This window comes from Gossypium raimondii, chromosome 11 (assembly GCF_025698545.1).
Source record: "Gossypium raimondii isolate GPD5lz chromosome 11, ASM2569854v1, whole genome shotgun sequence".
Classification (NCBI taxonomy): domain Eukaryota; kingdom Viridiplantae; phylum Streptophyta; class Magnoliopsida; order Malvales; family Malvaceae; genus Gossypium; species Gossypium raimondii.
This window is the reverse complement of record NC_068575.1, coordinates 57,862,357-57,880,007: the sequence shown is the minus strand read 5'-3', so window position 1 is coordinate 57,880,007 and position 17,651 is coordinate 57,862,357. Positions and strand designations below refer to the sequence as shown.

At 31.4% G+C, this 17,651-nt stretch overlaps 2 protein-coding genes and 1 long non-coding RNA gene across 4 annotated transcripts; 2 read left to right on the top strand and 1 right to left on the bottom strand.

Annotated features, from left to right (window-relative positions):
- The first annotated feature begins 2,013 nt into the window (after positions 1 to 2,013).
- On the top strand, positions 2,014 to 7,496 carry LOC105802434 (uncharacterized). The gene is made up of 16 exons (XM_012634069.2): positions 2,014 to 2,160; positions 2,251 to 2,357; positions 2,499 to 2,607; positions 2,718 to 2,782; positions 3,284 to 3,322; positions 3,421 to 3,517; positions 3,593 to 3,689; positions 3,937 to 4,000; positions 4,071 to 4,147; positions 4,259 to 4,340; positions 5,280 to 5,344; positions 5,496 to 5,580; positions 5,771 to 5,839; positions 5,928 to 5,995; positions 6,523 to 6,571; positions 6,860 to 7,496. Exons 1-16 carry the CDS (start codon positions 2,088 to 2,090, stop codon positions 7,247 to 7,249), a joined length of 1,536 nt encoding a protein of 511 aa, XP_012489523.1. The 5' UTR covers positions 2,014 to 2,087; the 3' UTR covers positions 7,250 to 7,496.
- LOC105802433 (mitogen-activated protein kinase kinase 3) lies at positions 6,778 to 11,805 on the bottom strand. 2 transcript variants are annotated; one of them, XM_012634067.2, is made up of 11 exons: positions 11,644 to 11,805; positions 11,060 to 11,210; positions 10,704 to 10,958; positions 10,361 to 10,579; positions 10,141 to 10,278; positions 9,801 to 9,968; positions 9,577 to 9,690; positions 9,181 to 9,288; positions 8,598 to 8,689; positions 7,840 to 8,229; positions 6,778 to 7,273 (listed from the first exon to the last, which is right to left on the bottom strand). In XM_012634067.2, exons 2-10 carry the CDS (start codon positions 11,159 to 11,161, stop codon positions 7,869 to 7,871), a joined length of 1,557 nt encoding a protein of 518 aa, XP_012489521.1. In that variant the 5' UTR covers positions 11,162 to 11,210; positions 11,644 to 11,805; the 3' UTR covers positions 6,778 to 7,273; positions 7,840 to 7,868. The 2 variants fall into 2 exon arrangements, with proteins under 2 accessions (XP_012489521.1, XP_012489520.1); XM_012634066.2 differs by lacking the exon at positions 6,778 to 7,273 and adding an exon at positions 7,462 to 7,707.
- Positions 11,806 to 15,161: 3,356 nt separating this feature from the next.
- LOC128034597 (uncharacterized) lies at positions 15,162 to 17,152 on the top strand. Its single transcript, XR_008190686.1, has 3 exons — positions 15,162 to 15,242; positions 15,676 to 15,750; positions 16,966 to 17,152. It is a non-coding gene; the product is annotated as an uncharacterized LOC128034597 (long non-coding RNA).
- Positions 17,153 to 17,651: the final 499 nt, after the last annotated feature.

The following is a 17,651-nucleotide window of genomic DNA, read 5'->3' as shown; positions in this document are numbered from 1 at the left end:
TAGTGACACTTGTAATTACATTAACAAGATTTTATTTTCAGGGTAGAATATTATATTGTAGTTTATTTTAGAATAGAGTTGTTCCTATTTTGGTCACTTTAAATTTTTTATCAATTTAGTTACTCTAATTAAGACAATTATTTAAATTTGTCACCGTTGTTAAAAATCTATTAATCCACAAATGGATTGCTAAAGTGGTATTTTTTTTACTAAAGCTAAAGACCTATCTGTAATTAGTCCAAAACTGTTTTTTTATTTGCAATATGAATATTTCAATGGTGGCATCATCAGTATTTGAATCATCTTTAAGGATAGGGAATTCAATAATGGCGACGACGGACCATGACCATACTCACACCATTTCCGACGAGCCTACTTGTTAGCATAACACCATCTACCACCTTACTGCCACCGATTACCATTACCAAGTTAAAGTTTTTGACGAAGCAGAAATTATTAACGCATCATTTGTTTAAAAAAACGAAAATCATTCATGTAAAATAACCAATTAAATTTGCTTTTTATATATTGTTAACTAGATCTACAAATTTTCCATCATAACCTTATATCAAAGAACTCTTCGATAAAAAGATGGTAGAATGAATAATAAAACAACCACCGACCATCAAAATTGTTAAGGGATTGTACAAAATTGACCAAACAAGCTACCGGAAATATTACTCTTTCACTTAAAAAAAAAAATTTCTAAACTCAAATATGCTCCTTAAAGTATAGGCGTAAAGCGGTTTTTCTTCTTTTCTTTGACATTTTTTAATTGAATTTCGATATTAGGATTTTCATTATTCGATTTGTTCATTAGGGTATGAAAAATAAAAAAAGGTAAAATAATAACCTTGACTAAGTCTAGCTTTAGCTAATTCACTTGTTTGATTTTAAAACTCAAGATTCGAGTTTCTTTTTTCTCTTTATTTTTCGACAATCAAATAGAGGAAAAAAAATCTCAATACTAAAAATAGATTACAAATAAATTTCAGAGGTTTCAACATTGAAAAAGTGGCTGGTTCTATTATGTTTGCTGACAAACTCATCGTAAAGGGTGGGGGTTATAGTCATGGTTAATTGTTGTCATCATTAGAGTCTCCATTCTTAAAGAGCATTCAAATGATAATGATGTCATCATTGAAATATTCATGTTCCAAACAAACCTTAAAAAGATGTTTTGGACTAATTATAATAAAGAGGTACTTAGCTTTAGTTAAAAGTAAAAAATAAAATAAAAAATAAGACCACACCAACAATCCATTAGTGGATTATCGAAAATTTTAAAAGTAATAACTAATTGAACAATCATCTTAATCAAAGTGACCAAAATAAAAGCAATACAGTTTTAGAGCGATATCCGATATAATTTACCTTTATTTTTATTTTATCGAACAAGATTTTATTCTCAACATTCACTAATTAATCAACACTCAAAAGAATCACCAATAAAGTAAATATCAATGATTTTATTTCTTATATATATTGAGGCAACGAGGTGATAAATGACGATAAGAAAAGGTTGGTCGATTACATATTTAAAAATTAATTTTTTTATTTTTATTTTAAAATTTAAGTTTGATCATTAAAATTGTAAGTATTTTTTTAAATTGTCAACTTAAAATTTTGATCAAGTTATCCTCAATAATATGATATATGATTGACATAAAATAAATATATTAAATTAATAAAATTTGATAGAAACTACCATTAATGTCAACAGTTAAATTAAGATTTTCAAATTGAAAAAGTAAAAAGATTAAATTTTGAACTCCTATAAGGATCAAATTTCACAAATTTTAACCTTAAAAGTTACCCATCTAACTTGAAAACTATTTTTGGTAATTAAGTATTAATTCTACCAGTATTTTTATTTTTTATTTTTCAGCGAGAAACCGCCGGTAAACTGCGAAAAAAGAAATTTGAAATTTCCCGCCAGCACAAACCACGGCAAAACATTCCCTCGCGCGTAATCCAAATGAAATATATAAAACATTTCAATCTCCAAATAATTTCATTTTTCTTTCTAATATCGTCTTCTTTATATCTCTCTTTGAGCTTGTGATTTCTGCAGAAAAAAAGAAGAAATGCGAACCGATTCGTCAACTTTCCAATATTTTTTCCACAGTATCAGATCCAGAGAACTCAGTAGCTTTCGAGGTAAGGCTTATTTTTCTCTATTTTCATATCTAGAATTTCTTTTAAAAGAAATCTATCTAAGATTATTTCAATCTTATGGAAAAAATTCAGTTAGAAAACGAGCATGGATTGACGAATTAGCTTCGGATTTTACTGAAATCGGAGCGATTGAAAACAATGTTTTAGAAACGCCTCCTTTGGCCGTCTCCTTTTGTAAGGTACTCTTATTTTTTTGTTAGTTTATTAAAACTGTACAAATAATATTTAATTCATGGAGTATATTTTTCTTCCCCATGTAAAAAGAGTGTAAGTGATTTTAATAAAAATTATTGTATTTTGAATGAAATCCCTAATTTCAGGCAAGTAAAAATTCCCATATTTTCGCTGTATCTGATGAGGCTGGATATGTAAACCTGTTTGATTCTCGGCGGGAGCTTTCTTCTGCTGCATCTTATCATGAAAATGCAGGTTAGATTGTCAGGATTTTCATTAAAATCCAATTTATTTTGTCTTCAAATACCACTTTTACTTTCAGTTCTAATAATGGTGTTTTCTTTCACCTAATAAAATTTGTATAGAAAAAGCAAGAATCGATGATTGGCTAGCACATCACAATGCCATATTTGATGTATGTTGGATCAAGGTAGGTCACACTTTTTATTCTTTCTACGCAATTATGAATTGAACATAAGCTAGTAGCTTCAGCTTGAAACTTCAAATGAAGATATTATCCATGTTAGATAGGCAGTCCTATAAATATATATCTTAGAACTATCATATATCGTCAGGCTTTAGACTCCTGAGGATAGTTCTTGTGCTTGCATTAAAAATTGTTGGTTGTAAAACATCCGTGGGATGGTTGATACCAATCTTTTGAAATAATCATCAAGAATAGAGGAGTGCTGTATATGCCTATATTGCTCTTGCTTTTCATTACACTCATGTCAAATGTATATTTTCGAAAATTAATATAACCTTTCAAGATACACTCACTCATATTTGATACTACGTCCAAATCCGAGTAACATCAGTTCGTATCTATTAAACCTATTTTTGGTTGAACTGAAGAGATAATTACCATACAAAATCTTCTAGCCAATGCATTTATGCTTTTTTTATGCTAATATTCTGATATTTCTTGCAGGAAGATACCCACATTTTAACAGCTTCAGGGGATCAAACTGTAAGTAGCCATGTGTAGAAAACAGTTTATTTTATTGCTTCAACGAGAAAGAAACAAAGAAACCAAATGAACTAATTTTCCTTTTGAACATTGTGCAGATAAAGGTATGGGATGCTCAGGATAAGAAATGCGCTGGAGTCTTGATGGGGCATACGGGAAGTGTTAAATGTTTGAGTTCTCATCCAACCAATTCTGGTAGCTCTCTTGAACATATTTCTTTTCCTTGTTTGTTCAGAAAGAGCTGGCCATTTACCATTGATTGTCCAACAGATCTTGTTCTCTCTGGGTCGAGAGATGGGTCCTTTGCCATTTGGGATCTAAGATGCAAGAGTAACTCGAAAAGTAGATGTGATGAAGTATGCCATCCGTAAGTTGTTGCAACTTATTTTCTTATACATGGTCTAGGACTATGTTTTTTGTGTGAGAGTATTTATATGATTTTTTAAAAGTATTTTCATATACGCAAAAGATTCTTGGAGATCATATCTTTGTATATATGGATCAAACACGATTGTCGGATATGGATACTTTAAAAATGAAATTGAGCCTAGGAGTTTATATTTGTGATATTAGGAAATAATACCTCCATTCGTTGTTATTTTCACCTGATTCAGATCAACTTCCATGGTGAAAGGAGCTCATCTTTCATCTCAAGCAAGGCGGGGGAGGCGTGGCAAGGTTTGCTCACTGCTGAGGTTTATTCAATATACTGTAAGCAAATTTTAATGCTTTATTTATATCTTTTCAGGCTGCTGCTGCCAGCATTACATCAGTTATTTATCTCAAAGATGAGATTTCCATTGCCACTTCTGGAGCAGCAGACAGGTACGTTAGAAGCTCAGTGACATTACTAAGATCAAGTTTTGAGTTCTTGTGCATATGCTATATCATGCTTACTTAATATCCTCTCCCGCTTAATCCTGGTGGTTATTTCAGTGTTGTGAAGTTCTGGGATACCAGAAATCTGAAATCTAATGTTACTCAGGCATGTCCACATCCAGAGTCTTCAACTCAAAAGGTTGGATTTTCTATCCCGCAATATATTTCAAAAACAGTATTTTACTAAATAAGAAAATTCACTCCCATACATGAAAGGAATATTGGTGTCCAACCCAGCAATCTACTGTTAATTGTCCATTGAAGATTGCACAACTGATAGGTATAAATATTTTTTTACTTGTTAATTTTGAAAATTAACAAATGAGTCTATCTTAACAAAAATAATTCAAAATAATTTTAAATTTTTTAAAATAATTAAAATTAAAATATTTATAAAATTCCAAATTTTATATATTTTAAAATATTATAAAAATCTTAAAAATTCTAAAAATATATAAAAAGTTAAATTTAAAAAATTCTAGAATAATAATTTTGAGATTTAAATAAGTTAATTAATTATTTAAGTTTATCATATTAAAATATCTTGTTTTTTATTATTTTGCTTTGAAAAATTTTGAATTATATATTGTTTTAAATTTACGTGCTCTAACATGAAATTAGTTATATTATAACAAGATTTTAATTTGACATGTTTAATTTTTAATTTAACTCAAACAATTTTATTCGATTTACTTTGACTCAAATTTCATTTTACTCAATTTGATTCGAAAAAATTTCAAATCGAGTTAGGATGATAAAATAGTATTTGTCAATTTGATTAATTTGAAAAATTTTCACTCATTCAACTCGATTCGATCAAACGCTCACCCTTAAATTGAGATTTATTAGCTGCTCTACATCTACTCTCATTTTTGAGTCATGCTTAACATTCATATCTAATGTTATATGGGTATAAGGATACGGTTCTTCAAATGCATAAAAAACTAATAAGAAGATTGAACGTAGTGTCAGATGCATTTTTATATTCAACTCACACTTAAATTCGAGCAACATAGATTCATAGATAGAGTTTTAACTAGAGTTATTCATATTGAACATGTTAATGTTACCATTTCAGGGTATATCTAGCTTGTCCCAGGATTTGAAAGGAGTATTTCTCACAGCATCTTGCATGGATAACAGGTAATGAATCTGACAAGCATCCGTTTCTTTAAGTCTGATTGTACTTACCGTACAGCCAGAATTTGTTTAATTTGGCTTTGCACTAACTAAAAACATCATTACATTAATTGTTATGTCTAATTCGGCTGCAATTTTCTTTCTTTTTTACCAGGATATATTTGTATAATGTACTTCAGCTTGATAAGGGCCCGATTCACACTTTCTCTGGATGCCAAATAGAATCTTTTTATGTAAACGTACGTTCTACTTAATTTTATGTACTATTCATCTATGTTTGAAGTATCCGTGTTTGGTCCCAGCGCATATTCGGGTATCTTAACAAAATCCTCAAAATAAATGGAAAGAAAATTGAACATGCAATTGCAGATGATTGCTTTTGTTTGATTGCTAATTTCTCCTATACTTTGAATATATATGAAATTGCAGGCTGCAATCAGTCCAGATGGGGATCACGTATTAAGTGGTTCAAGTGATGGAGATGCTTACATATGGAAGGTTGGGTTCTTAAAATGAAAATATATGTTTGGAATAAATATTTCTTGTTTTTATTTCAGAACATAATATAGCTAACAATGGAAAGCAGGTAAACAAGCCTCTAGCGGAGCCTATCATCTTGAAAAGTCATAAAGGAGAAGTTACGGCAGTAGATTGGTAATTTCCTTTCATTGCAACCATTGTTATTGTTTTGTTTTTATTATGTCATTATGTTATTGGTCACAGATCGAAATTTATGATGAATGCAAATAGAAATCTATCTATTTGAATACATTAGTAAAATTTTGAATTATTATGGTTAATATTTATAATTTTAGAACATAAATTTGTATAGAGTTTAAATTCTTTAGACTCTCATTTTGTAGATAGATTTTAATTTCGACTATCGATGTCATTTAAATTGTATCGTTAAATTTGTGATAGTTCAAAGATTTTTCTTGTGTTTAGTATTTTTGTAATTTTGTTATTTGTTGGTTGCTTTTTCACTTGAGTCTGCTTTTACTTTTGATGGTTTAGAGAATTTCTTTTCTGAAATTTAACTTTTAAAAATTAAGTTAATTTAGGCAGATATGAAATTAAATTTTTGCCTAAAGCTGCATGGTTTATGAAACTCAAGTTTTAGCCCCATATTGCTAGAATGTTAGTTTTAAATGTTATATCTTTCTTTTCTTCATATTCTGCAGGTGCCCATCTGAAATTGGGAAGATAGCAACCTGTGCAGATGATTTCACGGTCAGTGTTGAGCTTGTTATATTTGCGTCTAAAATCTGTGTGAAATTTCAAAAAGAAAAAAAACTTGCATGTTTTAAGCCTGTGCAGATGATTTCACGGTCAGTGTTGAGCTTGTTATATTTGCGTCTAAAATCTGTGTGAAAATTTCAAAAAGAAAAAAAACTTGCATGTTTTAAGCATGTTTGTATACGATGTTCACACTTGAATTTGAATGGCAATTGCTGAGATTGAACATTATTTGGAAATTTTTATGCTTCAGTTCTAACCAGAACTGCGTACAATTTTCAGGTTCGACTATGGAACATTGAACCCAGATACTGCTCAAGCACAAGATTGCCATCTTCTGTCCGAAGAAGAGTAATGGCAGTTCCAAGCGCAGAAAGTAGTAAGCTATTGGTGAATGAGACTGTAGAACCAATGGATCAAATAAAGCAACCTGGTACTGGTAGTTCATATTCTTCAGATGAAGCACTCCAAATTTACTCATCAAGTCCTGCCACTGCATCTTTACTTAGAACTCCTGAAGCCCAGAAGAAAAAGTTCCCATCAAGTTCAGACTCAAATGAAACCTTTGAGAAAACACCTGAAGCCTCAATGAGGAGTCCGACTTCAGTGCTGAATCCTCCTTCCTCGTTGAAACGGAAGACCATCCGCGATTACTTTCTAGCCATTCAATGAAACTTGTCGCCACATTGAACCAGACTGTATAAAAGTACTTGAAATTCAGATGGGCAACTCAAGTTCCTTCTAAATTCTAATCCATAGGTTTAATAGTTGCTCGGACTCTATGTATATGATAATATACACATGTAATCTTGAGAGGTCAATTAATCACTAAACAGCCAACTGTAAAAACACATGGGTGTTTATTTGTGTTTGACACATTCAAGTATCAATATAGGGTATGTATATGATTATTTAAATATATCACGGATAAAATTGAATACAGATAATAAAAGTCATTATCAGTCGGTCTACACATGTCTGTATGATAAGTCCAGCAAATAACATCGATAACAATGGCAATACTTATATGTTTCAAAAGCAGAACATGTGGTTTACACCAATATACGTGATACCAACATGCACTACATGAGATCAACAGTCAATGGAAGAAGTTGAAAAAGTTGTAGAAACTGTAATAAGAAAAAAGTAATTTAGCTCAAAAATGAGGAAATTTCTCATTCCATGACTGCAATAATCAATCCGGTAGCAAGATGAAACCGAATGTTAATGTAAACTTTGTGAACAAGTCAAGAACTACTAACCTCAAGCGGAGAGCATGCTCGTAGTTCGTCTATTGAATAATGTAAAGCTCTTGTTTAGCTATAAAGTAGCGACCGATGACATTTCCTGGTTCCATTATAAATTGTTCCTGAAATGTACCCATTCGCTTACTAGGGATATCGATAGAAAGATCTTTAAAGTTAGGCATGCCCTCTACTTGTAAACCATCCCCACAAATTAGAAACTGATTTCCAATAATGAAGGATCCTGAGACACGGATTGCTACTCCATCTTGACCATGAGCACGACATTGGAGTTTTTCTACAACATGTACAAGCTTTTCAGGGGGCCAGTCACCTGCTAATGTGCCCCGGATACTGGACAACTTTGCATGGATATCATTTGGACCAACAAACTGCTTCCCTGAGAAACTGAATATATAAAAAGAAATTCCTCTTAGTAATGCAAACCATAAAGCCACAGCAGGCAGCCCAAAAAAATTTAACCGTATTCAAACATGTTCCATAACTAAAATACTTTTGCCATATGAACATTCAACTGTAAAGCTTTTAAATGGTATCTTCTTCTGCAGAAATGTTTTTGATCGAGATTACTCTAATGGGGTATTTATAACCATAGTGATACATTTATTGGAAGAATAAAAGTAAATTAATTAAGAACCATAATGTTATTGAAACCTGAAGAGAACTAAAAAGCATGAAATATGTAAGCATGAGAATTATTCCACTGATTTACCATGAAAAAATGATAGGAAATCTATCAGTTGCTAGTTCATTACCTAAAAGTCGAATCTTCATTGTATAGGGTCCTTGCATGCTGCCAGTTTTCGTCCGGTCCATCAAATAGTAAGTAATAGTGTAATGTCAACATCTGATCATGCAAACATTAGTATCCATTAAAAAAATAAAAAAAAGATAAACAAGATACAAATTCCAAGTTCCAGTAACTTTTCAATGTTAAATCAAATATTTTACCTTGAATGCTTAACCATATTATAACCAGACACCTGTTCTATTATCTTACCTCCAAAGTTTTGAAAAAGATGCTCAATACGGATATTAGACAGTGAAAGTAAATGGATGCAAACTAACAGAGAATTCTTTTAACAGATATTGATCTGCCAACCGCCATAATGTATGATTGATATTCTAACTTTGACCATCTAATCAGCAGCAACATTTGAGGTCCTATATTCCCCTAAAGTAAGAACCTTGAAATGCTATACTATTATGTAACAATATGGACAATATTTCAAGTTTAAATATCTCAAACTTCGTGCCTACGTCCTATGCCACAATGAAAATACCAAACATGTGTTTAACTTTTGGAATATAATCTAAAATACGAGTTCATATACTCACATCAGCCAAATCTTTCAGTCTTTGAGTTGGATCAAAAACACTTCGAACAAATGCTGCTAGGTCTACTGTATCATGCTCATGCTTTTTGATAAATGGGTGGGAAAGAAGCTGCAATCAGATAATATCAATTCAGCATATTGTTAAGCTCAAATTGCCACATGTTATGTTGTTCCAACTTTTCGTTTTTCTTTTAAGTACCTACGTCTGCCAATTGTATCTAACACATATTCGTCTGGACATAGGTACAGGGATATGATCAGCCAGGCTCTAAGGACTCTCAAAATACATGGAAATCTTAGAAAAATTGAACATACCCATGTCAGATACATAACCATGTTTGGTACTTACAACCGAATCTGAGTAACATAGGTCATATATTCATCGAGTATAAGTTACCTGCTCAGCTGTTGGTCTGGCATCTGCATCCTTCTGCAGGCAAGCATCGATAAATGAACAGAACTCTGGTGAAAATTTGTGTTTTGGCGGTGATGGGGAAGGATCATCCAAGATCTTCCATGAAATTCAGAAATTATAATGTCAGATTAAATGAACTAAAAAATAATATAAGTTTCAAGCAACATTCAATGTCAAGTTCTGTATTAAAGGCACTGGTATATTACCTGCAACATGAGATTAACAGGTCCTTCATTAGCCATATATGGAAATTCTCCAGTTCCGCACTCAAAGAGAGCAAGACCAAGGCTCCATATATCAGCAGGATAAGAATAACTCTCATTTCGAATTCGCTCGGGTGACATGTATGTAACAGTTCCGACAAAGGTAGCACACTGGTAACAAGTCCGAAGCAGTTGTTAGACATTTATCATAGATTTTAATAACTGATTATCATCTTTGAGAGCAACTCCAGCAAAGACATCTCTTTAATAAACTAAAATAATCAAACGTAATGATAGCAAAGAAAAAAATCAAGCATGAACTGATTAATATCTAATCACTAACCATTGCCATTGAATTATCTAGGCCAGCACTTATGCCAAAATCTGTTATTTTGGGCTCCCCTTTAAGATTTACTAGCAAATTTGCAGGCTTGATGTCTCTGTGAACCAAATGCCTAACTCCATGCAAGTAGCTTAATCCCTAGATGATAGGAAATGTGGTTTCAACTTAAAAATATGTAGCATATATAGGCCGATCCCGGAACAAGATGAGATGTTATTACCTGCAGGAGCTTCTGAAACATAGATGAAAGGACTGGTTCTGGTATACTTTTCTTCAATCTTAAGATATCTGCCAGTGACCCTCCATCCATGTATTCTAAAGCTATGCTTATTTGTCCCGAGTCCGGGGAATAGAAAGCTCCATGGAATTCCACCAGACCCTCAGAACAGGGTGCTTCACAAAGTGTCCGTATTTCTGTCAAAAGTTGTTGTCTTTTCTCCTAATATGCAAAAATGTAACTCGGATATAAACCAAATCTATAAACCCCATGGTGCTCTTCATGATTGAAATAAATCTAGCCGATTTTTAAACGAAAAACAAGCATATCTTTGCAACAAAATTACCTTCTCAAATATATTAATTTTCTTCAATGCAAGAATTCTATGAGATGGAATATGCATAGCTCTTTGAACAACACTGCTTGCACCACTACCTATTGCCCCGAATATCCGCATCTCATGAGATGCACACCGATACGTCTTTTCACCTTGATCCGTTTCGTCCACAGGTGAAGATGTGCATTTTTGCAATCCAAGCTCATTAATGTTATACACTCCATATGATCTACTCAACAAGTTGACAGTTCCACTATCCGACAGCTTCAAAGAAATCCCAAAACAGAAACATTTTATGTAAGAATCATCATAAGGATAAAAACTAGCTTCATAATCACATAAAACTCATCGATGGCGAAGTTTACCATGTAAGAATCATAAGGATCAAGTGTTGATCCAGCCGAGAATCCCTTCTCGGCATCAAACAGAGGCGCTAGCTTCTTCCTTAACTCTTCTAATCCCGACATTATAACTCACTATGACAGGAAATTCGACAATGATGCATTCGTTCTCACACTGTCCAAATGCAGAACCAGTCTCATTATCTCATAAAAATCTTGCAATAACATGTCTTTAACAAACAAAAATTCCCTAACAATAAAGAAAAAGGAAATAATTGAACAGATTTTACTGCACACGCACAAGGAATTTCAAATTAACCAACCGTGATTCACTAATCTAACGAAATTAAGGGATAATTGTTCTGTAATTATCATTGCCCATCGAATGAAACAACGATCCAATTCAAATTCCCATGAAATCAGAAAGGGGGAAAAAGAAAAAGAAAAACTTGTAAGCTTTCTTCTAAAAACCAGTGGATATTGAGTTAAAAAAACGGAAGAACTACAACAGAATTGGAAACTTGTATAAGAATAGCATTAAAAATTCAAATTGAAAAACTTTAAAATCAGCAAAAAAGTAGAGAATTATCATCAGAGGATATAGTTACTTGTTTTAGTTTCTATCTTCCCAATCCGACGCAGGAGTTCAGTTCGATGCAGTTATCTTGTTTGCAGTTGTTATCTTTTGACTAATTTACAGACAACCACCATGAAAATTGTAATAACTGTTCCCAAATCTCGATTATCGGCCCAATGATCTAGACTCAGTTCTAGCCCACCAGTTTCAGAAGTGACTGAAGAGGAAATTGTCGCAACTGTGTTTTAGATGGGGCCCTGAAGGCTCCTGGGCCTGATGGTTTCTGTGGTGCATTTTTTCAGCAGTTTTGGGATATTATTAAGGAGAGCATTTGTTGTACGGTGAAGTACTTTTTCCAAAATGGCCGTATGCTTCGAGAACTAAACCAGACTAGTATCGTGCTTATTCCAAAGGTGAAACGACTTGAAGAAATAACTCAAGTCAGTCCTATCAGTTGCTGCAATTTTGCTTATAAAATCATATCGAAAGTAATGACAAACAGAAAGAGCTTATGGGGAGGTGTATCACTTCGAACCAAAGTGCTTTTGTGGAGAACAGAATTATTCATGATAATATCCTAGTTGCTAATGAAACCTTTCATCATCTGAAATTTAAGAAGAGCGGTTGATATGGATAAAGCATGTGAGGGTGGAGGGTTTTTTTTAGAAGCTATGATGATTAAAATGGGATTGGATCTAATTGTTTGGAGTGCTTGTCATTTGTTTCCTACAATCTTTTTGTTAATGGTAAATTGATACATGTATAGATGGGTTGAAATTTATTAAATTTCATTCATAAAAGTGGCCAATTTTTAAATTTGCAAAATCAATCAACTTGCGACGACTTTTTGGATGTGATCAATGCATTTCTGAGTTGAGATGTCTTCATAGCATTCGAAAATCTATCTTTTAGCTTCAAAACGCACTTTAAATCACTCAATTTCAAGCTCGGGAGCTCAAATTATAACCATTTTAATGAAAACTACGCGAACAGAATTTCTGGACCGAATTATTATGGGAAATTATGAATTTCGAGCTTTTAATTCAAGTTTAAATAATATTGGGTTTAATTTTATTATATATGAGCCAAATATTGTATTTATTAGGTTTTATTATTTATTTTGAATTTTAAATATATTTTCAAGTATTTTAAGTTGTTTAGCAATTGTATGTTTATTAGTCGAAGAATAATATTTAATTTTAGATTGATAACATGTTAATTTGCATGAAATTTTGTGTTTAATTCGGTTTATTTTTGAATTGATCCCTGCTGATTTAGTAATTTTATGTTTTAATCTTGTTAGGGATGCAATTGGGACGCTAAGAGTAAAAAACGAGCAGAAAAGGACCAAATTGAAACACAATCAATAAAGTGAGGCCGAATAAAAAATGTGGAAAAAGCCAAAAATAAAAAAATCTTATTTTATTTATTTAATTTTAATTATGTGTTGAAGTGTTAAAGCCAAAATTAGTAAATACCATGTGTATAAATAGGACTTTAATGTACTTAGGAAAGACACATTTAATTTTACATTTTGATTTTCATTTAGAATTAAAGAGGAGTTATTCTTTTTTTTTTCTTCCAATTTGGGCGTGAAGTTCTGTTACTTCCATTTCCATTTTTTTGTTATTTCAAAATTCGTTTAATTGCCTTCTATGTCTTTACTTTTTTCAATTTCCTCCATTATCATCAAATCACCTTCCATAACCTACAAGCATGATTAAATTCATATTTCACTAAATTCCATCTTAGCTTTAGGTCGGTATTCTTTCCGGTCGGGAATCGTGAGATACGTATCCTTACTAAAAATCATTCCAAACTGTTTTCACATCTTTCCTAAGTATCGAGATTGACAACTCATCCCTTAAAGTTAACTCGATTTCAAGTCGAAAAAGTGCATGTTGGGTTGGAGTCGTGTCTGCTGACAGTTGGAGAAACGAGTCAGCCGTGCTGTATTCGGATCTCCGAGAACAAATCAAGGAATAAGTGAACGGGTTTAAACGACCCATGCGGTTGAGGCTGTTAATTCGAGTTGGGTTCTTCAGAGCGCAAGGCTGTCGTAATCTTAAACTGGGAACACGTGTATCTTGATTAGATAATCGATAGAGGTTGGTTTGCAGGTCGTACCAGACCAGCTACAAGAAGAAGAATTGGTGGTTATGACGTTCTTAACTGCTATAACTAGCTTATTGTTTGGAGGAGAAAATTAATTTTCAAGGATCGATTCAAAAATCCGAAATCCACTGAGTCTAGGGCTAAGGCTTATTATCTTTAATTAAAAAATCCAAATTTAATTTCTAATTTATTTAATTATTTATTTATGTTGTTTCAATTATTTAGTTTCTAAACATTTCAAAACTCTCCTGATTTATTTGTTTATTTTTTAGTAGGTCTGTTTGGAGTCGTGGGCACAACTATAGCCACGACTAACGACACGACAGAAATTCTGATCACAAGTTAAACACGAAAGTTGATTAGAACACAAATCCCTGTGGGCTCAACCCTACTACCACTCTTTACTACTATTTAGAGTTATTTTGTAGGAATTATTTTTGGTGGTTTCGACGCCCATCATAGATTAATTAGAGTTTCATTATACTTTAAAGTTTTACTTGGATTTAATTAGTTATCATATATAAATGCCTCTTGATTGTTCATTAGATACACAATTGTTTTCATTAATAAAGTTTTTAATTAGAAGTAGTTTTCTTCTCGATTTTCTTCAAAGGGTCGTGGGAATTCATTCATCATCATTCAATTTGCTAAGGATTATTTCTTAAAGGGATGATTAAAACCGTTAATTGAGTTTGTTGGGATTTATATATTAAAAGGTTCAATTAAACACTTACCCATCTATCAATCGGTTTTGTAACAGCCCAATTTTCAGTAGTGTCAAAACAGTTATTTTAGATCACTAAATTCGATGAAAAAGTTAGAAAATTTTATTAATTAATAATTATAAGTTAAGCGTGATTTTAGAAATATTTTTGAATTAGTGAATTTTGTGATTTAAAAGAAATTATTAGGTAAATTTGGTCGAAAACTAGGTATCGAGACCTCGATATTATAAATTGAGCCGTAAATATTTTTATAAATATTTACGGAGTGTCATTAAGGTAGTATTAAAGTTTAGTTAAGAAATTTTAACGTTTCGATGGTTAATTGATTAAAAGGATAAAATTGAAAAAAATATTCTCGAGACTCCATTTGGTAAATTGGACTCGTAAATATTTATGATAAATATTCTGAAGTTAGTTGTGTAGTTAATTAGGTTTTAATTAAGTGAATTTTTCTAAATTGAGGTTAATTATGAAAAAGGATTAAATTGCAATAGAGATAAAAGTTTAATTATAAATTAAAGAAAGTTAAAAGGACCAAATAGGCAATTATGCCATCAGCCTAAATTGAGGCGGCATAAGAAAAGAAATATCTAAGATATTTTTAATTTAAAATATATATTATATATTATGTTTACTTAAATAATAAGTATATTGTTATATTATATTATTATAATAATAAAACAAGAAATAAAAGAGAAAGAAACATAATTGAAAAACGAAACAGAGAAGGAGAAAGGAGAAAGAAAAGAAAAAAAGGAGAATTAGGGTTTTGAAGTTCCAAGCTCAATTGGTAAGTCAATTTAGCCCGTTTTCTTGTAATTTTGATATTTTAGAATCCTAGAACAAAATATACTTGATTTAAGTTGAAATTTTGAAAGTTAGTAAATTTTTATATGTTGTTCATGTTGAATTAATTGATGAATTAGGGATTAAATTGATTGAATTTTAAGTTAGAAGTTAGTAAAAGGTTAATTTGTAAAATAAAACATAAGTTGAATTAATAGAGATTAAATTGAGAAAATTTTGAAATTAGGGATTTATGGTGAAAATGAAGAGTTAATATGAGTTTATAGTAAGAATTAAGAGAGAATATGGAGTTAGATTGGAAAAATAAAATTAGTATTGATAAGGTATTAAATTAGAATTTAGGTAAAGTTTTGGTATAAATGGAAATATTTTAATGAAATTGTGTATTAATGATTTTTAATTGTTTAATTACGTAGCTAATGTCGTACAAGAGTCATTGTCCGAGAAAGGAAAGGAGAAGGCGAACAAGGAGTGACTCGAGAGAAATTTCGGTTAGTATTACTATAATTCGAATTTAATTATTAATTGTTAAATTTTAAATTAATATATATGATAAGAAAATTGAGATAAGTATCACGATTGAATTGAATGATAAATACGTATTGGTATGGAATTTATTAATAGCAATTGTTGAATTTTGAATAATATGTTTAGTAAAGAAAAATAAGGTGAATACCGATATTGAATTAAATGATATTGAATTGTATATGAATTGAATAAAAGTGAATTAAATTATGAATATGTGTGAATATGTGAATTGTGTATTGATTGAAAAGTGGTTTGAATAGAACCGAAGTATGATTATATGTGAATATCCGAAATATGTATTGGTATTGAATTGTATATTGATTAGAAAGTGGGAAGTAAATCTGAATTGAATTGTGATTGAATCGAAAGTGAATTTGAAATAAAAAAATGATTTGAATACCCCATTAACTAGTCGGGCTGAGTCGGATATAGTTGGCATGCCATAGGATTGGAAGTGTTCAGGGATACTTTGACCTTGAGTCGATGAGACACGGGGTGTCATACTGTTATTTCGAATAGATTCGATGAGGTACTGGGTACCAACTTTCTTCGGCTCTGCCGATGAGACACTGGGTGTCACTTTATTGCTTCGAACTATCCGATGAGGCACTGGGTGCCATTCTGGTGTGTTTGGTTAGATCCGTGTATCTGCCAATGTCCGAGTCTTGTTAATAGGGGTAAATAATTGAAATGAGAAAAGTTGAATAAGTGTGATTGATTGAGCTATGGAAAGAAATGAGGAAGTGAAATTGTGAGTTGATATGTGAATTGAAAATCGAGATATGGGATTTGAAGATATGAACCCAAAGTTCATGATGTGATTAAGAATAAATTTTTGTTATATGATATTAATGAGTACAAATTGCAATAGAATTGATATTGAATATAGTGATAAATTGAATGAATTGTATATGAATTGAAATGAACTATTGAAATGAGATGTGAAAAATCCAATGGAATTGAGATAGTGAAATAAGGTATAAATACAATTAAATACAAGATTTGAAATATTGTTTATTGTTATTAATTATCAAGTTGATTTAAAGTATGAGATAATTAATGAATAATTGTAGACATAAATTAAATTTATATAATTTATCGATTAATATTATTAATTTGAATTATGGTAATACCACTGAGTATACCTATACTCAATGTACGGTTGTTTTTGTGCGCAGGTTAGTAGAAAGCCAGTGTCCAGTCCAGCATCCAGAGCAATCCCGACCTCAGAGAAATTTTAGTGATGTACCTTTGTTTTGATAATGTGGCATGTACCTAGGTGATGTATAGGTTAAGTATAAGAGTTTTGTTATTACGGTTGTAGAATGATGTTTAAATTGGTTATAAGTATGAATTGGAACAAAAATGACATAATTTATACAAATATGAAATGAAAATGATTAAAGTATGCTATGTCTGTTATTTATTTGTGAATTAGTTATAAGTTATCCGATATGTCTGGTAATGCTCCATAACCCTATTTCGGTGACAGTTTAGGGTTAGAGGGTGTTACAAGTTTATTCGATTCATCTTCCACTTTTAGTTTTTTTTGTTTATTTATTTATTGTTTTGAATATTTACTCTTTGTTCTTAAATATCTTGTTTTAGTTATTTTTTATTTCGTTTTTTTTCTAAATGTATTTGATTTGATATTTTCTTTTCAAGTCAGATCCAAATGAATCGAACAACTTGAATACGATCCTCTTTCGTTTTCACCCTTTATCATAAACAATTTGTTACTTTCTTCCTATCTAGAGGTATTAGACAAGGGAATCCTCTATTCCCTTACTTGTTCTTGTTGTCATTAATGTATTGTCTAGGCTTGTAAACAAATCTATTGAGTCTGGTAGTCTTAGAGGTATTA